Source organism: Acomys russatus, chromosome 31 (assembly GCF_903995435.1).
Source record: "Acomys russatus chromosome 31, mAcoRus1.1, whole genome shotgun sequence".
In the NCBI taxonomy this organism is placed as follows: Eukaryota; Metazoa; Chordata; class Mammalia; order Rodentia; family Muridae; genus Acomys; species Acomys russatus.
The window spans coordinates 10,093,458-10,116,789 of NC_067167.1; the positions used below are offsets into that span (position 1 = coordinate 10,093,458).

Below are 23,332 nucleotides of genomic sequence, written 5' to 3' on the forward strand. Positions count from 1 at the left end.
GTGATCCGCCTGCCTCTGCCTCCCGAGTGTTGAGATTAAGGGCGTGTGCCACCACCTCCCAGCAATACATTTCTATAGTTTATTTTGAATGAAAAACATTTTCTTTAAAGATTTATTTATTTATTATGTATACAGTATTCTGTCTGCAGGCCAGAAGAGGGCACTAGATCTTATTATAGATGGTTGTGAGGCACCATGTGGTTGCTGGGAATTGAACTCAGGACGTTGGGAGGAGCAGTCAGTGCTCTTAACCTCTGAGCCATCTCTCCAGCTCCAACATTTTCTTTAAATTGATTTTTTTCAAGATTTTATTTATATGAATGCTCTATCTAGCTGCACATTCACCTGCTCACCAGAAGAGGGCACTAGAGGGTATAAATGGTTGTGAGCCACCATGTGGTTGCTGGGAATTGAATTCAGGACCTCTGGAAGAGCAGACAGTGAGTGCTCTTAACCGCTGGGTTAGAGCTGGGCATGGTGGTGCACGTTTTTAATCCCAGCACCCGGGAGGCAGAGGCAGGTGGATTGCTGTGAGTTCAAGGCCATTATGTATAAAATGAGAGACATGGTGCTTACCTTTCAAGATAGTCGAGAAAATTGTATGAGATAAAATACAGGGCAAGCCTTCCATTAATGTTTGTTTGTTTTTCGAGACAGGGTTTCTCTGTGTAGCCTTGGCTGCCCTGGACTCACGTTGTAGACCAGGCTGGCCTTGAACTCAGAGATCCACCTGCCTCTGTCTCCCAAGTGCTGGGATTAAAGGAGTGGACCACTACGCCTGACTCATTAATGGTTTTTATTACCAGTGAGGAACTAGCTTTAGGTGTCATCTTCCATGAAACATCTGACTACTCCAGCCCATAGTTTAAGAATCTGTAATGTAGCTGGACGTCGTGGAGCACGCCTTTAATCCCAGCACTTGGGAGGCAGAGGCCAGCGGGTCACTGTGAGTTCAAGGCCAGCCTGGTTTACAAAGTAAGTCCAGGACAGCCAAGTTATACAGAGAAACCCTCGCTGGAAAAACAAAACCGAACAAAACAGAAGAATCAGCAATGTTTGGTGTGGTCTCACTGGGCCTCACCCTTTCCACATGCACCTGCTATTTCCCCTACTTTACCTTCCTCTCAGTGGTCACCATGAGGCAGTTTCGGAATTCCTTGGGACCCACTGCTTCTCAAGCAGGTCTTGGGTGGGTGACAGGCAGTCCTGCAGGCTCCAAGTCTGACTCAGTGCATACAGAGATGGCGCCTGGTGGGGCGGCTTCTGTTTACTGGCTATCCACTGGCTATACGTGGTGCTTCAAGGCATGGACCAAGTGCAGTCAAGCAGGTGAGCTGAGCAGGCACCCACGTTCTGTGAGCGTGGGTAAGGAGCCTGGTAACCAGTTCCATAGGACCTCTCTGGAGGCGGGAAGCTGGCTTTCCAGAGGCAGTGAATCCTAAAGGAAGTTTATACTTATTGGAATCTTCTGGGGCAGGAGCTTGCAGATGGCTATAGTCCTTGGGTGGGACCTTGGCTCAGCGACTCTTTAAAAGGCAGGTTTGGACGGGCCCAAGGTGGGCCTCAGGACAGTCTCTGAGATGTAGGAGATACCTGCAGAAGCCATTGACACGGAGTGAGGTCTCCTTCCAGAGACTGCGACCACGGCAGGGATGCGTAGTGAGTACACTCTCAGTGCAACCAGAATCGGGGGCCGCCACAGAAGGGAAGAGGAAGGTAGAAGTGGAGTCCTGCGGCGGCCGACGACAAGGTTGGAGATGAATCATCCTAGTCCACGTGGCCTCAGCACCACTGCCCCGCCCCCCCACGCCTCCTGGGTCAGGAAGTGACCACAGCAGACCCGGCATCCAGCCCTGGCAGCTCTTTCTCGGCCTCTCCCCGGTTCTCTGAGGCTTCGCTCATGACTCCACACAGACCCCATCTCGCCCCATTTCCACAGGCTCCACCCCTGACCTAGACAATGATTAACTCAGGCCCCTTCCCTGACTCCGCCACTGATGCAACCGAGGATGACTCCACTCATTCCCTCTAAGTACCATTCCTTACAGAGTCCCGGAACCCAGGCTTTCCAACCAAGCCCCGCCCACCCCCTCTGCTCCAGGCCCAGTCCGTGACCCCGCCTCCCGCCTGCGTCTAGACCACGCCCACTCACGCCCGCATCTCCAGGCTCCGACTCCGCCCCCGCCCAGGCCCCGCCCCTCAGAGGCTGGCGCCTGAGCCGTGCGGCCACTGGCTCAGACGCAGGATCCGCCGGCGTGCGTCTCAGAACGCCCCTGCCGCTGCCTGTCCGTGCCTCTGACAACCTGGTGGCAGGCAGCATGGCCACGGTGGCCGCGGTGGCCCGTGGGGCCGGGGCGAGGGCGGCGGCAGGGCTGCGGGGCGGCGGCGGGGCTGTGGCTCGGGGACGGCTGCGCGCGTGTTGCGCTCGGCGCCTGTGCACTGCCCCGGCTGCGCCGGCCGCCGTGGACATGAAACGCTACCTGTGGGAGCGCTATCAAGAGGCGAAGAGGAGCACGGACGGTGAGTGCAAGCCCCAGCCTGAGCCGTCCACTCGAGGACCACCCCCACCCCACCCCCATCCCCTACTCAGTCCCTGCACCCTACCTCTGTCGCGTGCGTGGCTCCCGCGGAGAAGGCGAATATCCAGAACTTGGCAACTCTTGCTTCTCTTTTCCCTGCCAGGGGCAGCTGTTTCATACCTGGGGATTGTTAAGCCAGGGGGTGTGCATCGGAAAGTGCTCTGGGCCGCCGCCACGAGGGTTCCAAGGGCGTCGGTCGGGAGACGTTACCCCAAACACCGTTAGGTATTGTCATTCACCCTGGGAATGATAGTAGCAGCCCAGCCTGCTGCCACGCCGACCTAGACAGGCTCCAGCGCAGGCAGGCTGGGAAAGGAGGCTGAGCCGGTTTCCTTTTTTTGCTGGGTGGAGTAGGGTGCAGCAAAACGTTCTGTTTGGAGTGGGAGTGTGTTCTGGTTATCCACTGCCCCTCTGCGAGGGGGAGACCAGTACTCATGGCCCAGTGAACAGAGAATGAGCTTGGCTGGCCTGTTAGGGAAGCGGAGAGGAGTAGAGAGAGGAACCAGGCTATTCTGACGTCCCTGAATCTCCCATAGCCCCCGGAGGAGGGGGTCATGGCCAGTCTGTGGATCGGAAAGGCGAGTGCAAGCAAGGGTCCTGAACAAAGATTGGCTTTGACCAAGGGTCAGGAATCCATTGTCCAGTGTGTTGCTTTGTGTATCTTCCCAGCAGTCGAACCTGGAGTAAAGGGGGGCCGGTGGGGTGTAGACTATCAGAGTAGACTCGGCATTTAATATTGATTCTTTTTTTGGCTGGGGGAGGGGGCGGTTGGGGAGGGTAACACACACACATTTTATCTATCTATCTATCTATCTATCTATCTATCTATCTATCTATCTATGATTTGGTGAGGGAACATTTTGTAGGATTTCCGTTTGCATCTTTTGCCTAGAGGCCAGTTCAAGTGAAACAATCCGCTTGGAATAATTTTCATAATACATACAGAGTTGTCAGCAAATGTAGATTTCTTTGAAAGAGTGGCTTAGTTTTGGCCAGGCAAGTGTTTGGAGATGGGCTGTGTATCCCAGGCTGGCCTTCCAGGTGGGAACCATCATTCCTAACAAATTTGGGTCCTGTCAGTGTCCTGTCCCTCCTCTTCCTAGCGTCTCCTCCTTTCTCTCTTTCTTTTGAGACAGGGTTTGAGGCAAATCTTAAACTTGGAGCAATCCTCCCATTTCAGTCTTTCAAGTGCTGGAGTTAAATGCATATGAGCTCACTACTGTGTAATATATTTTCTTAATTAAAAAATGTACTGACATATGTTTGGAAAGAATGAAAACAGCATTCATACAAAAACCCCTATGCCGATTTATACAGGTTTGGCTGTGGGATTGGGGCAATCTACATGTCTTTTTTGATGAGTGAACTATGGTTAAAAGATTCAACATTTTGGTGTGTGCCTACTATGGAACGCTACTTAGCAATAAAAAGGAAAGCACCATTGATCTAGTATATAATAAAATTACATATTTTAGGGAGTCAGGCGGTGGGGCTGGGGAAAGCCAATCTCCAAAGGATGAAAGGTAATTGCAGCTTTAGTTTTAGAAGAAACCACAGCTACAGTTTCTGGCATTCTGATGTTCTGGATAGCGTTTACTCCTATGGCCCGTGAAAGGTAGAGAGGTCCTGAAGCTTGTTTATCCATCTGGGAAATGGGGATATGTATGGGTAGTACCGACTTGGTAGGGTTTTTAAAAAATATTTTTATTTAATTTTCTAAATTTATGTGCATTGGTGTGAGGGTGTCAGATCTTGGATTTACAGACAGCTGTGAGTTGCCACGTGGGTGCTGGGAATTGAACCTGTGTCCTTTGGAAGAGCAGACGGTGCTCTTAACCACTGAGCCAACTCTCCAGCCCTTGGTAGGGTTTTGATAATGCTGTAATGAGTCCTTTAGGAAAGACCTGGCATGACAGTCTATGTCCCGTAATAGTCCATGTCCCGTGTCTCCACACTCCCTCCCACATTTATCCCCTCAGGATAAAGCAGTCTGGGTATAGATAGATGGAGATCAGCACCGGGGAGTGTTGGCTGGGATAGTAAGCCTGGAATATGAAAACCTGAGCTTTTTTTTTTTTTTTTTTTTTTTTTTCCCCCTGACCCTGAGATGCAGTAAGGGGATAACATGGTTTGGTGTCTTTTCTTTTTAAGATTTATTTATTTATTTTTATTGTGTATACAATGTTCTGCCTGTATGTATGCCTGCCTGTCAGAGCAAGTAGATGGTTGTGAGCCACCATGTGGTTGCTGGGAATTGATCTCAGGACCTTTGGAAGAACAGCCAGTGCTCTTAACCTCTGAGCCATCTCTCCAGCACCCATCTTTTCTGTTTTTTTTTTTTTTTTTTTTTTTTTTTTTTTTTTTTTTTTTGAGACAGGGTCTTACTGTCCTGGGGCTTTGTAGACCAGGCTAGCCTGGAGCTCACCTCCGATCCATCTGCCTCTGCCTCAGGGGTTCTGCAATTAAAGAACCTGCACCACCACACCCAGCCCTAACATGGATTTTTGTTTGTTTGTTTGTTTGTTTGAGCCCCTACCCTGCAGATACTCAAGTCGCTATTGCACAAGTCTCCTGCTTAGGGCAGTGCTTTGCCTGGCCTTGAACAAGTGACCCCCAGTCTCCCACCTTCAGTTTCGTTTTCTTCCCATTTATTTAATCACTTTACAGCCTGATCCCAGCCCCTTCCTCCTCTTCTCTCAGTCCCACTTTCCACCACCACCCCAGTTTCTTTTCTTTTTTAAAATATTTATTTATTTTATGCATAGGAGTGCTTTATCATATGTACATCTGCTTGCTAGAAGAGGGCATCAGATCACATTATAGATGGTTGTGAGCCACCATGTGGTTGCTGGGAATTGAACTCAGGACCTCTGGAAGAGCAGACAATGCTCTTAACCACTGAGCCACTTCTCCAGCCCCACAGTTTCTTTCTTTTCTTAAAATGAAGTTACTGGGCTAAATGATGTCTTTGTTATTCCGGTGTGACGCCATACTACAGGCTGTGGGTTTGCAGGTCCCCTGTCCATGCCCATAGCACATTAAGAAGTAGTTCTCCTGCCACCCACGAAAATGCAGGGACTTTAAAGCTGGCATTGCCTTCCTTGTCTCATTTGGGCAGTCACCTTCCCTACCCATCACCAGCTGATGTCTGTGAACATTCAGTGAGCAGCAGCGGGTTTTATGGTTGCTGATTCTCAGGCGTGGGAGTCTGGGCTGTCGTGCCTAGTATCTGCTCACCTGCCTGCTGGTGGCACGCTGTGGATCAGCCTTACATGGATGTGGAGCTGGTAGAAGGATGAGGGACAGCCGCTGGTGACTTGACTGGGGACGCTGCAGGAGTCCTGTGATTTACTCCCAACCTCCCTCCCAGGATAAATCAGTTTTACTTTCCACTTCCTGATTCTGACTAAAGAATCTTATTTTCTGGTCTCTTGATCCCTTTTGTTAATCCAGTTCTTTCACGCCAGTCACTACAAATACCTGCTAGTCAAGGGGTGTGTGTGTGTTTTTTTAAGGGTTTGTTTTAATGTATTCTTTCCCAGTCCTCATGTCTTTCCATCTCAATTGAAATTTGTTAAAAAACAAACAAACAAACACCCAACAAAATTTCAAAATGTCAAAAAATTTGATATAGAGAAACCTGTGGTTTCCTCAAAGTTTACAGCTATTTTCCATTCTGAGCCCTTCCTCCCTCCCTCCCTCCCTCCCTCCTTCCCTCCCTCCTCTCTTCCTCCCTCCCTCCCTCCTTCCCACAGTAAGTAAGCTGTGGATCACTGTGGAGTGTTACAGGCTTTATTCAGAGTCCTGGAAGGGTTTATTCAAAGTTCTGGGTTGAAAGAACTTGATGATCCACCGGAAGTCAGGTATTGTGAGGTCTGGGAAAGTTCAGTTAGTGAGAGCTTCTGTAAAAGCATGGGGTCTGGGTTCTGATCACCAGAATCTGTGTAAAAGCTAGGTGCAGTGGTGCCTCACTGTCCTGCCAGCTAGCAGGTGGGGAGACAGACAGGAGGACTGCTGGGGCTTGCTGCACAGACAGGTTCTCTAACAAACCAGAAGCCCGGAGAGCTGCGGGTTCCGTGAGAGACGCACTAAGTCAGAGTGATGACAGGATACTTGATGTCTTCCTCTGGTCCCTGCATGAGTGCACATGGGCATGGGCACACAAACAGGTGCACACAGCCATATACAGTGTACACACACACATACATACACACTTGACCAGTGTAGGCATCAGCAAGTACACCACACATACAAACATACACACACACACACACACAAACACACACACACACTTGAGCAGTGTAGGCATCAGCAAGTACACCACATACACACACACACACACACAAACATAAATACACGCACACACACACGAGTGCAGTGTAGGCATCAGCAAGTACACCACACACACACACAGACATACACAGACACACACTCTACCAGTGCAGGCATCAGCAAATATGCCACACCCAGACACCCACACCCAGACACACACACCCAGACACACACACACACCCAGACACACACACACACACACACACACACACACACACCTGACCAGTGAAGACATCAAATACATTGCAAACACACATGCACATACACACACAAACATACATATACACACATTTGCTCTTGTCCAGTGCAGGTATCAGCAAGTACACCATACACACACACATACACAGGTAGACAGACAGACAGACAGATAGACAGACAGACAGACACACACACACACACACACACACACACATGACCAGTGCAGGTATCAGCAAATACACTATACGCATGCACGCACGATTTATGTACTTAGCAACAACTATTAACGCCAGCAGAACAGGTACAAAATAATCAGACACAAGGATAGTTCTCACTGTACTTGGAGTGCTGCGTAGTAAGTGATGACACACATTCCTCAAGGGGCTGCAGCGGTTGGAGAGATACTCTTGGGTCATTTCCAAAATAGACTCACATCTCTTGGACTGCGTTCCACAATCTCACAAGAGATGGAACTATTGAAATGTAGAAAAAATCCGCATGAATTTTTTTTTTTTCTTTTTATAGCTGGGCTTTTTAGTATTAGCCTTTAAAAGTCACAAGTCTCCAAGAGAAAGGAGGTTGATATTTTCTTCCTGAATAAATTTGACCTTGAAGCCCCCCCTTTAAAAAATGTATTTATTATGTATACAGTGTTCTATCTGCATGTGCAACTGCTGGCCAGAAGAGGGCACCAGATCTCATTATAGATGGTTGTGAGCCACCATGTGGTTGCTGGGAATTGAACTCAGGACCTTTGGAAGAGCAGCCAGTGAGTGCTCTTAACCGCTGAGCCATCTCTCCAGCCCGAAGCCCCATTTTTATTTTTTATTTTTATTTTTTGTGTCAATAACTCTATTTTGGGGTTCTGTACTTTGAAGTTTCTAATAATTTGTTTGCTTCTGATACTGGATACCTCATTGTTCAACCAGAAATGTGCAGTTTCGTGTGTATGTGAAGTAAGTGTGTGTGTGTGTGTGTGAGATAGGTGTGTGTGAAATATGTGTATGTTTTGATTAAACTCAGGGCTCACTGATACAGTGCCGCTGGCTAACTTGCTTGCTATAAGAATCTCATCTCCAGACCAGACTCAGTGGCCCATGCCTGTAATCCCAGCACTTGGGAGGAAGAGGCAGGTGAATCTCTGTGAGTTCAAGGCCAGCCTGGTCTACAAAGCGAGTTCCAGGACATCTAGGGCTACACAGAGAAACCCTGGTCAAAAGAAAGAAAGAAAAAGGAGCCCAGTGTGGTGGCGCACGCCTTTAATCCCAGCACTCAGGAGGCAGAGGCAGGTGGATCACTGTGAGTTCGAGGCCAGCCTGGTCTACACAGCAAGTCTAGGAAAGCCAAGGCTACACAGAGAAACCCTGTCTCAAAAAAAAAAAAAAAAAAAAAAAAAAAAGAAAGAAAGAATCCCGTCTCCATTTTCTTGATATTATAAGAGGCTTCCTGCACACTCTGCCTTTACAGTGGGTTTTGGGGATCCTGCCCTCAGGCTTGCATAGCAAGTTTTTTACCCATTTCCTTCTCTTCATCTTACTGGTCCATCTGGAGTCTAGCTTTTGCTGCCGAGGGCCAAGATTCTCTGAAACTACTGGGAAGGCAGCTGACTGATCTACCACTTCATACATGGAATTAGGGTTGGGAACGTGGCTCAGTCGGCAGTGCTTTGCCCAGCCTGCACAGAGCTCCAAGCTCAAAGCTCAGGGACACTTAAGGCATCAGGGAAACCACCTGTAGCCCCAGCACTTAGAGACAGGTCCTTCTCGGTTCCACAGAGAGTTCAAGGCCAGCTGAGGCTGCAAGAGACCCAGAAGACAAGACCGAGAATTAATTTGTTTCTCTCACTAAGGCAGGCAGGCAATCCTGAGAAGTGCAGAGGGGAGGACAAAATGTTGAGAGATTAAATGGTAATTTATTTACCAGCCTTTGAAGACAAAAGGACTACTTTTAAAAACCAGTGCTTCTCAGCCTCGGTGGCACTGATCCTTCTAGAAGCTTGTCTACAAACATCCCTGGGCTGGAGATCTGGCCACGTAGCATGTGCAAAGCCCTGGGTTGGATCCCTAAAACCAACAAGCCAGGTTGGTGCAACCTTCATGCAGCAAACAGTCCCTGTGTTGGGCTCTGCCAGCATCTATTGTCCATGGTGTTAAGTCTTTTTACATGTTCGGAATAACAGAAAACCAAAACGGCATTATTGGGGCATGGAGAGGGAGGATTCAGGAAACCAATGAGCCCACACACAAATCTTGTGATTAGCGGGTGTGCTATTGTGAGTGTGCAAAAGCCAAGGGCAATGTGCCCATTTACCCAAGGACAGAGTACAAAGATTCCCCAGACTCTTCTGGATTCCTGACTCCATATTCTGCCGTCCCTAACTGCATAAGAAAAGAGGTTGATATTCTGCTTCCCGAATAAATTTGACCTTGAAGCCCCTTGATTGTTATAGCAAGCAAGCTAGCTAGAGGAAATGTACCAGTGAGCTCTCAGTTCAATCAAAACATACACATATGCCACACACACATATCTTTATTCTATCCAGGCAGGCTTCTTGGCACAAGGTGAACTTGTCTGCTGTTTTGTTTTTTTCCCACATGCCCCGTAGCATAAGCTAGCCTCAAGCTCATGATCCTCCTGCCCTAGCATCCTAAGTGTCGGGCTTTCAGGCCTTTCCCTCCACATGTTAAGGTCAGATTAGAGATAGATGCCAACTAAAGATGATCTTAAACACAGCGATACTGTGCATGATATATCTGCCCAGAGGCTGAAGCCTGCAGTAACTCAAGACTGATCAACCAAAGTGAGGGGAGGTATTGGGCAGGGGTGAGGCTGGGGAAAAGAGGAAGTGAGAAGGCTTTTATTGCCTAGGTGGATGGTAGGATGTGGGTGGTTTTTTTTTTTCCCCCTTTGGTGTTTGCACTTTTCTTGGCATTTTACAAGTAGCACTGTGGAACACCGAGGCCCCAAAAGGCTTGATCTAGGGCATAAGCTGACTCCACAAAAGGCTTCAGTTTCTTGCTGGTTCAGAGCAGGCCTAGCCTTCCATTCCTCGGAGGTGAGCTTGCCAGTCACTGGATATACTGCCCCCCCCCCCCCCCCCCCGCAAAAGTGGGCAGCCAACCAGAGATGGCCTCGCCATCTGGCTGGAAGAAGATAAGGATGCTTAAGAATGGTTTTACTGTTGGTCTAATTGCTTAAGGAAGATTTGCTGCTGGTCTGGAAATCTCCTGCTTTAAGATTAACTCATGACTGCTGGCTAGGGACACCCGCGGTGACTCAGCCTGCCTCAGTTTGAATGCCCCAGTGTTAAGGATTGCCTAACCCCCTTGGAATGCCCTGAGATATCTTTAAAAAGAGCCTGTGAGCTCACTTCGGGGTCACCATTGTGCCTAAGTGGTGACCCCAGCATGCTGGATTTCTGCAGCATAAATGCTCTTTGTTGCTTGTATACTATTTGAGTCTGGGGTCTTGTCTTCAGTGCATTCAGGACCCTAGCACTTCTTTAGAAGTGGTCCTATGTGTAGGTGGTTATATAGGGTCATAAAGGTACTAGGGAAAGAGCTTGAGAGACGAACATCCTTACATGGTAACTGTCACCGTTCCCTGTAGCAAGAGGACATGGCCAATCTTGGGGTCCATTGTTGATAAACCCCATTTCCTGGCCATTTGGTGACTGCCTTTAAAGCTTGCTGACCTTTGAATGGCTGAGTCACAAAGCCATTCTGATTCTCCTTTTGTGTATGAGGCTGATGACATTCAGATGTGGTCCCTGTGACTGTGACTGGCATTTGGTCTGGACTGCAGGGAGTCACGCACTCCGCCTGCCTCACCGGTGGAGGGAAGTGCCTGGCTCTCTAAGCATCCTCTTCTGATGAGATGTCTGGAAAGGTCCATGCTGGCTGCAGTCCAGCCAAATCTGCACTGTCCTTTCTGAACTGACAGTATGTATTGCAGAGAAAGGGAAGGAGGAAGAAAAAAACTTTCGGAAAGCCTATGTTTAGCTGGTTGAAGAACTCTGTTCCCTCCAGTGTGTCTTCCACACACCAGCCACTGCCTAGAAGACCGTGGTCATATTTTATTAAGTCAACTGCGGCATGGTGTAGTACCACTGGTGTGGGGGTTTGGAGGGAGGTAGATGGTTGAGATTGGGCTTTAGTTAGTGAGTTGGCCCTTCACTTTAGGTAACTTTAAAAAAAGAATTTATTATTACCATGTGCGTGTGTGTCATCACATGCATGTGGAGGCCAAAGGATGACATTTGGGAGTTAGTTTTCTCCTGCCTTTATTTATGTGGGTCCTGGGTGGTCGAACTCAGGTCGTCAGGCTAACGCAGCCTGTGCCTCTGCCTGCTGAGCCGTCTCACTGGCCCAGCTCATCCTTTTTAATTTACATGGTGGTTTTCAGGAAGTGTTTCATGCCAAGTGGACTGATCAGATGCTGACGTAAGACCCGGATACAGGGCTGAGGGCTGCACCTTAGTTGGAGGAGTACTTGCCTGGTGTGCACAAAGTCTCCCTCAGGTTGGTACTAGATCTGTATAAAAGCAGGTGTGAAGCCAGGTGTGGCGGCACTCAGCACTCAGGAAGGCAGAGGCAGGTGGATTGCTGTGAGTTCGAGACCAGCCTGATCTTCAAAGTGAATCTAGGACAGCCGACGCTACACAGAGAAACAAACAAACAACAACAACAACAAAAAAGCAAATGCGGGGCACATGCTTGCAGTTCCAGCACTTTGGACAGAGAGTGTAGCGAATGCCCTAAGATTGTAGTTAGTTATGAGTGGTTGTGAGCCTCCATGTAGGTGTAAGGACTTGAACCTGGGTTCTCCAGATGATTAGCAAATTGCTCATAGCAGCTAAACCACTCCAGGGCCTCCCTCCCCCCTTTTTTTGAATAATGTACATTAGCAGCACATTTACTAGCAAATTTAGGAATCACTGATTTAACAAATATGTTTTTAACAAGATTTGTTTCTGTCTTATATGTATCAGTGTTGGCCTGTGTGCATGTGTGTGCCCTATGACATGTTCTGTGCCTGGTGCCAGTTGAGGCCACAAGAAGGCACCTGATTCCCTGGAGTTGGAGTTATAGATGGCTGTGAGCTGGCATGGGGGCGCTGGGAGTCCAGTCTTGGTCCTCTGCAAGAGCAGTTGGTGCTTGGAACTGCTGAGCTGCCTCCCCAGCTCCTTAAAAAATTCTTGTGATTATTATTATTATTATTATTATTATAGTTACTGTAACTAAAATAGTAATCTAGCAGGTGTTGCTAAAGGTGGCTCTTTTATTTATTTATTTATTTATTTATCTATCCCCTGAAACAGGGTTTCTCTGTGTTACCGTTGGCTGTCCTGGACTCACTTTGTAGACCAGGTTGGCCTCGAACTCACAGTGATCCACCTGCCTCTGCCTCCGGAGTGCTGGGACTAAAGGTGTGCGCCACCACTCCTGGCTCACTAAGGTAGCTCTTAACCAACTTTTTTTTTTTTTTTTTTTTTTTTGAGACAGGGTTTCTCTTGTAGTCCTGGCTATCCTGGACTCACTTTGTAGACTGGGCTGGCCTCGAACTCAGAGATCCACTTGCCTCAGCCTCGATATTGCTAGGATTAAAGGCGTGTGCCACCATGCCCGACTTACCTTCAGAACTTTTTATAAATTTAAAATTCCTTCAGAGAAAAGTTTTTTTCAGGGGTTCAATATGAGGTTGGCATGTTTGAACCACAAAACTTCTTAAAGATCCTGGGAACTTTGTTTATATGAAATTATATTTGTGAGTGTATGGAAATTAAAATGGAGAGGTTAAAAAAAAGTACCTAGTGATTTGTTTAATGTAACAATAAATTGCTACCTGTTAACATAGATTTTTTTTCTGTCGTTGTTGTTGTTGTTGCTTTGTTTTTCCAGACAGGGTTTCTCTGTGTATCCCTGGCTGTCCTGGACTTACTCTGTAGACCAGGCTGGCCTGGAACTCACCGATCCGCATGCCCCTGCCTCCCTAGTACTGGCATCAAGGTGTGTGACACCACCGCCTGGCATGGCTGTTTTGTTTTTTTTAAGTAGGATTTTTATTTTGATGAGGTGAATACATATCACAGTTGATCCTTTAAAAAAAATTATAGTTTATTTAATTTTATTTTATGTGCATTGGTGTGAGGGTGTCAAATCCTCTGGGACTGGAATTACAGATAGTTGTGAGCTGCCGTGAGTTTGTTGGTAACTGAACCCAGGGCCTTTGGAAGAGAAGCCTGTGCTCTTAACTGCTAAGGCATCTCTCCAGCCCCAGACTTATTTTTATAGGATGTGTTTTCCAAAATTAAAAAAAAAAAAAAAGCTTAGAGGATTAGCATGGTTTTATAGTTTTGCAAATTTCTGTGGTGCCAGATTAATGGAAGAGTTCTAGGTTCTCCATTGGTTCAGTCTGTTGCAGTAGCGATGTCCTGAAGGCCTCTGGGAAATGCCTCCGAGTGCTGATGGTGAAGAGACTGAGGGCGGCAGCAGGCTCTGGGTTTGTCTCTTGTCCCCAGTCATAGTCTGCACATTTGCAGATCCCTGGGCTGAAGCCAAGCTGCTGTCCAAGACTGCATTCCCCTCTTCTGGCTCAGGAGAGGATGTCGGCCCTGCCCTTCCAGTTTCTAGAAGCTTCTGGTGTTTTCTTTGTAGCCTTTTCCATTTTCAAGATCAGTAATGGCTTGATTGAAGCCTCCTCGCACCGCATGGACTGGGCACGCAGTCCTGCCTGCGGTCCATTTCCACAAACAAGGACCCTGCAATTACATCAGGGCCCACCTTGGTAACCAAGGATATCTCTTTATGTTTGAAGTGCAACCCCGCTCCCCCTCCCTTTTTTGTGTCACAGTCTCTTGTGGATCAGAGCGGGAAGACTTTAATTAGCCATTTGTTTGCCTGTGAGTTTTAGAGGCAGGGCGGAAAGATGAGAAATCTTGGGGGGTTTGGTTCACGCCTTTTGTCTGGCAGGGAAGAGCGACCTCTGGCACCTCTAAAGGCCTTTCCCCCTGTCTGTAAACCTGCAGTTCTCAAGGAAGCTCACCAGAAACGCCGCCATTTACAGTGAAAAATGGCCCCCCAGCCGTTTGTATAGCCGCATCTGCGAGCCCTGTGGTTCCAATGTGGCTCCTCAGGAGCCACTTCACTTCTGAGAGACATGAGGTTTCTCAACATCCTGTCAAGGAGTAACTGGAGAGCCACCAGAGCTGGGCTTAACGTCTGCATGAAAATGCCTTCAATAACAGCCCTAGCTCTGGCTGCTACTGAAATTCCTTTCTGTGCTGAAGCCACGAGTCCCCGGTTGACCCTAAATCGAGGCCTCTTATAAGATCAGGGGAACGCTTCAGACTGTTGAAGGTTGACATGGGGAGCCTGTCCCTATCCCCTCATCAAAGAGCCCCTGAAAGAGAGAATGCCTAGTTTACAAAGAACCTACTGTGTGCTTGCTTGGCACTTGCCCACACTGAGTGGCTTGCTAGTTCCACTGCTTTCTCCTGGTAGCTCTTGGGTCCTCTGCAGATTGGGAACCTGCCTTTGGAAATCCTCCGTTAACGGGGATGTGACTGTGACATGCCACAGTGTGTGGCTTAGGATTGATGTTCAGTCTTTTTCTGTCTCCTGTGTACCCTTCCTAGTGACAAAGCCTGTGGAGTGTTTCATCTTTGAGTATCTTGGGCTCTTGTTTTCTTCTAAGAAACCTTGCCCCTTTAAGATAAATATGCTTTTCTCTTGAGCAGTTTTAAGTTTATTATTATTATTTTTTTAAATTAAGTGACTTACCTTCAGATTAGGTTGTCAGCAAGCCATTATTGTATTTAATCTCATTTCAATGCAGTTGTGTGCGCTTTTATTTCTGCGACTTGAGGACGTGTGGATGGATTTCCATGGAGCAGTGGGGACTGCAGATATTACGGGAGTAATAAGGTACAATTTTAACTCTCAGTGGGAGTGGTATAAATGTCATGTGCACTAGCAGTTATTTTACATGAGTAATTCTGTTTGTCATGGATTGCTGGAGATGATGCAGGATCCTGGTGGAAAAGCCAAAGTTTCCTTTTAGATTAACAGAAGCAATATGAATGACGCCTGCATTGTCTCCTCCTCCCCCCATTGCTGCCCCCCCCCCCCATGGGAGAGTGCCCTTCGGTGTGGTACATGCTGTTTTCCTCCACCCACCGACAACCTGTGCTTTATAAATGATACGTTCTTTCCTCATTCCCTGTGTTGTGCTGACACACAGGAGGTCTGTAGGTGCCAAAATCCCCGTGTGGTTTGCAAGTAGGAAAAGCAGGTTATTATAAACACTGTTGGGTGACCTATTTGTAGGATGAGCCAGAGATGCTATAGCAATCTGACCCCAAAACTCAGAGGGCACAGAGGTGGGGAGGGCTGCAGCTTCCAGGGTTCTGAGGAGCGCTCCTTGTTTTTTTTTTTTTTTTTTTTTGACTTCCATGATAGACACGCAGCTCACTGCACTGTGAAATCAAAGCAGAAGGAAAGAAAGGGGTCTGGGCCTGTTTTGAGTGGCTTGCCAGGAGATGGTGGGGGTAGGGGGTGTGGAGGGGTGTGAAGGGGGGCCAGGGGGGCATGGGTCATGATTCTGTCTTTGCCTTCAGTCAGCAGTGACCGCAGCTGCTGGGCCACTGTCCTGGAAGAAGCTGGAATTTGTGTGCTTGGCCAAGTGTTGTTTCTTATAAGGGTTGAGATGCGTTAGGCAGGGATGGTGAGAGAAACAGCTGACTGGACAGTGTCCTGTGCTGGGTGATTCTAGGCTAGTTAGGCTCAACCTGAGTGTTCTTAGGCTATACTGAAGACTAGGCTAGGCTGAGCGATGGCTTTCTGAGGGCTAAATGTATTCCACGGTCCTCCTCCCCCGTGCTGAGGATGGATCCAAACCTTATAGACCCTGTAAGTGACTTTTTTTTTTTTGAGACAGGGTTTCTCTGTGTAGCCCTGGCTGTCCCTGGACTTACTTTGTAGACCAAGGTGGCCTTGAACTCACAGAGGTCCACCTGCCTCTGCCTCCTAAGTGCTGGGATTCCAGGCTGTGCGCCACTCACTTTTGCCTGCTTCCTAATAAGTGATTTGAAAGTGTCCTACCGATGAGCCACTCTTCTGATTGGCCAAATGCATTTACAACTATAATATTTTAAACTTACTATGGCCTACACATATAGGGTGTTAACCTTTTGTAATCCAAAGAACATCTGTCTCTTAACTCTTTTGTTGATTTAGGAATACAGACATATATTGTGAGCTAGGCTTGGTGGCGCACACCCTTAATCCCAGCAACTTGGGAGGAAGAAGCAGGGGAGTGTCTGTGAGTTCAAGGCCAGCCTGGTCTACAAAAGTGAGTTGCAGTTCAGTCACAGAGATCCTGGAGAGACCCTGTTTCAATAAATAAATAAATAAATAAAAAAGATAAAATCTTAGAAGTGTATCGTACGCTAATTACTTCTCTGTCCATGTGATAAAATATCATGACCAAAGGACCTTAAAGATAAAAGAGTTTATTTTGGCTGAGAGGGCTAAGAGCCTGTCATAAAGGGAGGCATCCAAGGCCTGGTGGTTAAAGCTAGAAGCCAATGGGAGGGGCGCGAAGCTTTTAATTTCAAAGCCACTTCCAGCCACATACTTTTTCCAGCCATACCTTGTAGGCATAAGGCTATTATGTAGCTTAATTCTGATTTCCTGTCTGTACACTGCGCAAACACACAGCTCCCCAATTGTTATTGGTATGTCAATGAAGCAGCTTACAGCCAATCTATGAGCAGGGGAGAAAGTAGGGCGGGACTTCCTGCCAGCCAGAGGAAGGAGCTGGAGCTGGGGAAAGCTACAGAGTGCAAGTATAGCAGGGATGTCTGCTGGGAGTAAGACAAAATAGCGTAGAGGGTTAAGAAAAGACTCAAACTGCTCAGATTGTGTTGTGAAGCTGTGTTAAGAAATAAGCTAAGAGGGCTGGAGAGATGGCTCAGCGGTTAAGAGCATTGACTGCTCTAATAGAGGTCATGAGTTCAATTCCTGGCAACCACATGGTAGCTCACAACCATCTGTAATGTGGTCTGATGCCCTCCTCTGGCCAGCAGAGCACTGTATAGATAATAAATAAATAAATAAATACAAACAAACTGTATAGATAATAAATAAATAAACACAAATAAATAAATCAATAAAAGAAAAGAATTAAGCTAAGAGCCGGGCTGTGGTGGTGCACACCTTTTAATCCCAGCACTTGGGAGGCAGAGGCAGGCAGATTGCTGTGAGTTCGAGGCCAGCCTGCCCTACAAAGCGAGTCCAGGACAGCTAAGACTACATAGAGAAACCCTATCTCGAAAAACCAAATCCAAAAAAAGAAAGAAAGAAAGAAAGAAAGAAGCCAAGAGAAACAACCAGTGTTTTATAAAAATGAGTTCAACAGTACCTCCTAAATCTTCTTTAATTTGTGCCACCAATTGGGGACTAAGTATTCAAATATGTGAGTTTATGGGGGACATTCGCATTCAAGCCCCCGTGTATTGCATACCACAGGCTATGTGACCTGAACTATTATTACTCTTATGTCATGCCTACTTCCCCCTCTGTAGATCGGACATAGTTACTAGGGCCCTGAACTACATGCGGTTTGTGGCCACGACTTTATACAGTGACTCACACTGAGTGTGAGCGCACGTGATCACTGCCTGCTAGGAGAACTTGGTCCTCTGAGCACTGTGAAGATCCTCAGAGAGCTAGGTGGTGTACTGGGAAAATAAGAGGCTCTGTTTGCCTTTTGTAACTGCTAAAATTCACTAGGGAAAAAAAAAAAGTCCTATTCTGCAAGGCTTTTTAAATGTATCTATTCTTTTTCTGCCTCCTACCCCTAGACAAGAGCATAAATCTAGCATATAATCAAAATAAAATAAAAAAAGCATAGATAAATAATTTTATTTGTGGTGCTGAGATCAAAGCCGAGGTCAAACTTGGATGCTAGGCAAGCATTGTACCCTTGAGTCAGGTTCTCAGCCTTGGGCGTTTTGAGACAGGCTCTCTCACAGGCTAGTCTGGAACGCTTCACTCTTCTGCCTGAGCCTCCCCAGTGCTGGAATTACAAACATGTAATACCATGCCTGGCACAGCTAAATAATTTATATAAATAAATAAATAAAGTTAAATGCTAACTTTACTATGTTGGGGGAAATGTCACCGCAGTGTTTCTGGGATTGTGGCTCCTGTTAAGTTGAATTTGAGACTTGTCCAGTGTGTTCCAGCTCCCCTGTATGGTCATGTCGTAATTAATAATATGCTTTGGGTTTCTGAGCTCAGAAGTCTGAGACAAACATATCTCTCCCAGCGTTTGCTTTATTAAAAGCACCGTAACGATGTCTTTGTATATACATCTTTATTGGTATCTCTGAATAGTTCCATACCATAGATTTCTCCGGAAGTGAGACAGTGGGCCAAAGGTTATGATGCTCTCGGTGCTGAGGACCGGCTACCTTCCAGAAAGTTTGTAAGGTGCTGGCTTCTGGTCTGAACCTGCCTGGAGCATGGTTCGAGGCCCGGCCCCAGCTCTGTGATCCATCAGTACCCAAAGCAGAGGGCACTAGCAACAAGAGTGCCTTGGACTCAGACAGGAGGAAAATGGCATCGTGCTGAGCATCACCTTCTTCTCATAAACAAACATGTAGTGAAATCAGCACAGTAGATCTGTGTGCAGTTCTGCCCTTCAGAGAGGGCAATTGGTTTTCTTTTCTTTCTTTCTTTTTTGTTTCTTTCTTTCTTTTTGGGTTTGGTTTTTTCAGACAGGGTTTCTCTGTGTAGCCTTGGCTGTCCTGGAACTCTCACTGTAGACCAGGCTGGTCTCAAACTCATAGAGATCCATCTGCCTCTGCCCCCCGAGGGCTGGGATTAAAGGCGTGCACCACCACTGCCTGGCCCACAGTTGTTAACTGTGTCCAGATGTTTTCATTTACTTTTTTTTTTTAAACAATCAAGGTGTTTGAACATTTGTTTATTGGCCGTTTAATTTTCTTTTTCATGGATTTTAAAATTAAGAATATTTCTGTTAAGAATTTTTTTTTTGTCCAATATGTCCCTATTTTATAAATCTGTCAATACCTTCCTTTTTAACATCTTTGGAATCTTAAAAATTTGATATTTGGAAAGTTATATCCTAGTCATTGTTTTTTTTGAAAGCCCTGTTTTACGTAGTGTGTGTTTTGAAATACTCTGTGCGAGAAGACCTTCCTCGACATTATTTCCCTACAGCCTATATGGACAGGCCGACTTTGACACAGACTTAACAGTGTGCGTGGAGACATAGACCACAGATCACCTGCCCTCCTGAAATCGGCATGGAAGGAGAGTTTAAGATCGGAGAGGCAGGGATGCCTTTAATGGAGAGCAGAAACCTAAACATGTCAGGCAGAAGAATTTTGAGCAGCTGGATATCCTTGGAAAGCAGTTAAAAGCTTAAGCCAACTTAGTGCCTCTCCTCCCAAAAAAGTTTTTTTTAAGAAGAAGACAAATTACCAAGAAGAGACTTGATACCCTGTGAACATACACATGGGGAGGAAGTCCCCCTTAGTCACAGTCATAGGATAGGGGAGTAAGGGGAAAATGGGAGGGAGGGAGGAATGGGAGGATACAAGGGATAGGATAACAATTGAGATGTAATATGAATAAATTAATAAAATATATTAAAAAGAAAAAAAGAAGAAGACAATTAAGTTGGGCAGTGTGGCGCACGCCTTTAATCCCAGCACTCGGGAGGCAGAGGCAGGTGGATCGCTGTGAGTTCGAGGCCAGCCTGGTCTACAAAGTGAGTCCAGGACAGCCAAGGCTACACAGAGAAACCCTGTCTCAAAAAACCAACAAAACAAAAAACAAAAACAAAAAACAAAAACGATTTACAGGTCTTGCCCGTGTGCACAATGCCCTGGGTGAGCCGGATTCCTGGCACCGCAAAAATAAAACGAATCAAGAGGCAACACAGTAAGGCCTCATGTTCTTGGAATGCGGGAGGCAGTGCCTGCTTTAAGCACAGCCTGGTCCTGGCCTTCAGGTGATATCACTGGGTGGATCCCCTGTTTATGACCTGGCTCTTTCCAGCTTCTTGGTAGGGATCCCTGCTTCTCTTATTTTCTCTTAGACCCAAACTTGGGTGGGGTGGGGGGGGGGGGGGGGCTGGGGGGCAAGGGGAGAATGGCTCTTCCTTGAAATTACCAAAGAGACCCAGAAATGTACCTGGCAGGAGTGATTGGCAGGGAAAAGTAAGCGACAATTGTCAGAAGGATATCTGTGGCTGCTCTGAACTCCTGACTGAGGTAGCCAGTCATATGCTTCCTCCTGGAGTCAGGACCGGAACCATACTGAGGCCTCACAAGTGAGGAGTTCTGTGAGGCAAAGCCCCTCAAGGCGCTGGTAATGGGAGACTGTGAGGCCTGGTCAGCTGTTCTTACAGACAGCTCTACCTCAAGTCCACTTTTCATTTATGCCAAGGTTAGCCCACCTGCATGGCGTTGCTTGGCCATCTAGGCTTCTAGAGGCATCTCTGTCACATCTGTCGCCTGCTGCCTTGGAAGTGATGGATGCTTCTCCGGAACTGTTGGGCAGAGCTGGCCAGAGGGGAGAGGGAGCAGGTTAGTGATCTTCCCCCATACTAGCTCCCCCTCTTCCCAACTCACTAGCTCCCCCTCTCCCCTCCCTCCCCTCTGCTTGCAAAGAGGGGCCAACTGGGCTAGCGCACACATGGAGGCCAGAGGTTAACATCCAGTGTCTTTCTTGCTCTCTCCACCTTAAATTTTTGAGACAGGGTCTCTCACTGAACCTTCAGATACACTAGTAACGAGTTTTAGGGATCTACCTCTGTCTGCGTCTGTCTGCACACAGTGCTGGGCTTCCAAACACCCACACATGCTCGCACCCAGCTTTTCATGTGAGTGCTGGGGGTGAGACTTCCTGCTTGCGTGACAGGTGTTTTACTGACGGAGACACCTCCCCAGTACCCATTTGGTCACCTTTTACAACTCTCTAGGCTGCCTGCCCAATAGCTGGCCGCCAGTCACCTTTCCTTGAATATATGAGGAAATTCCTTGATGCCACCCAGGCCATGGATTTCTCCTTGGCACTCTCCCCGCATTTGCTCCATGACAGGGAGAGCCTTGCCTGAGCGGAGGCTTTTTTATTAAGGGAGAGTCATTTAGCATTTCCAAATACAAAGTAGGGCAAAGCAAGGCTGACCAAGGCTGTATTTTTCAAGCCCAGATCTTTGCGTAGTTTAAAATGGCTGTTTGATTAGAGGGAAGACAGCAGACTCTACCTATATTTTGCCTTCCTTTGCTTTCTTTTCCTGTCAGCAGTAAAGATAGAATTTAGTCAGGGAACGATATTCTGAGGGGAATCTTAAAAAAGAAAAACAGAAGAATGGTACAGCCGCTGAGAGAAACGGTCTGGAAGTTTGTCAAAAGTGCATAAATAAGCCAGGTGGTGGTGGCGCATGCCTTTAATCCAAGCACTCCGGAGGCAGAGGCAGGCAGATCACTGTGAGTTCGAGGCCAGCCTGGTCTACAAAGCGAGTCCAGGACAGCCAAGGCTACACAGAGAAACCCTGTGTCGAAAAACAAAAAAAAAAAAACAACAACAAAAAAAAAAAAAAAAAAGAAAAAGAAAAAGAAAAAGAAAAAAATGCATAAATATAGGGTAGGTGAGGCAGCTCGGTGGGTAAAGCCTGATGACCTGTGTTAGATTCCTGAGACCCAGTGGTGGAAAGAGAGAAACCAACCTGCACAGGCAACAACATGGGCACTGTTAGGTAAATGTAAGAAAAAGGAGGGGGAAGAGATGGTGGGTCCTTCACCATGGCTTAACAGAGGAGGTCATGTGATGGTCAGGTGCTGCGTGTCCTTGCTTCTCAGGGACGCTAAAGAGCAGTCAGAGTCTTGGAGGCGTGGTGGAGCCGTTCCTGGGGGTGGGGTGTTATCTAGTGAGCCCAAAATTTTAGCCACCAAAGTGTGGAGCTGGCTGGTGGTGATGGGACCCCCGAGAGTGAACGTACTTAAAGCCAGTGAACTACACTTAAAAATAATTAGGGAGCCAGGCATGGTGGTGCATGCCTTTAATCCCAGCAGAGGCAGGTGGATCTTTGTCGGGTGGGAGGCCAGCCTGGTCTACAAAGCGAGTTCAGAACCGCCAAGGCTACACAGAGAAACCTTGTTTTGAAAAACCAACCAACCAAACAAAAACTAGGATGGTAAAATTTGTTACGTGTGTTATTTTATCATAATTCAGTTAAAAAAAAAAAAAAAAACCCAACCTACAAGCCCAAACCAAAACAGAATGTATACAATTTTGCCCCCTTTGGGAGACAGGCTTTTAGCACTGGGTAGCCCAGGCTGGCCTGCCGCCTATTTCTACCTCAGCTTCCTCCGTGCTGGGATTACCACAGTGTGTTTGGCATATTTCCCCAGGGCGTCAGGTGTCAGCCATAGAGAGCCAGAAACCACCCAGGGTGCTGGGATGCCCCAGCAACGTATATTGTGTGCTGGGGGGACCAAGTTTCCAGCTCCCAGTGGCTTGTGGAACTCAGAGCAGGCGCCCAGCTTCAGAGCCTTGGTTCCATTCCTGTTTCTACCTTTGCAGTTAGTCCCGAGAGTGAGTAGGAGGGGCTTCCTGTTCGTGACGTCACATTACCGAGGCAGCGAGATCCGGTTAGGCTTCCCCTTGAGCCAGAGTTGAAGACAACATGTGACACGGCCAGGTGTTGAGGTGGTGACACTCGTGTGATCGACAGCCCTGGGGGGAACCCTGTGCAGTTTTCTATCGAGCTGACTTGTGGGGATTTTCCCGTGCATTGCTTTTTCCTGGAGGGCTGCTCCCCTGGAGAGGGGTTGTCCCCAGCTGCTCCCCCGCTGCTTCCCGTCTCAGGTAGTGAAGAAGCAGATGGGCTTTCTTGCCAGTGCATGTTCTAAATATAAGCCTCAGCTAAAGCAGGCTGCTGGAACTTCCCACACAAAGGTCATTTGTGAAAGGGGAGCTTTTGGTTGCCTCATAAGCAATCCCGCCTCACCTACGTAATCTGGATGGTTCTGTCACACTCAGAAAATGGCATCACTAAGCGCAGCCGTGCTCACATAATGGGGGTGCTGGCTTCTCCCCTCCTGGGGTGAGTTCTTGTGAACTGTCTGCCTCTTCTTCATATGCCAGCCTCCTTACCGTCCTCAGAATTCGTGAATGAAATTTGTG

The 23,332-nt window shown here is 47.4% G+C and overlaps 1 protein-coding gene across 1 annotated transcript in view; it reads left to right on the forward strand.

The window, feature by feature from the left end:
* Window positions 1–2,217: 2,217 nt before the first annotated feature.
* Nt5dc3 (5'-nucleotidase domain containing 3) overlaps window positions 2,218–23,332 on the forward strand; it is a 53,889-nt gene continuing 32,774 nt past the window's right edge. The window contains exon 1 of the mRNA XM_051139737.1: window positions 2,218–2,520. Coding sequence (XP_050995694.1) covers window positions 2,319–2,520 — 202 coding nt within the window. The 5' untranslated portion in view covers window positions 2,218–2,318. The remainder of the gene's footprint in view (window positions 2,521–23,332) is intronic.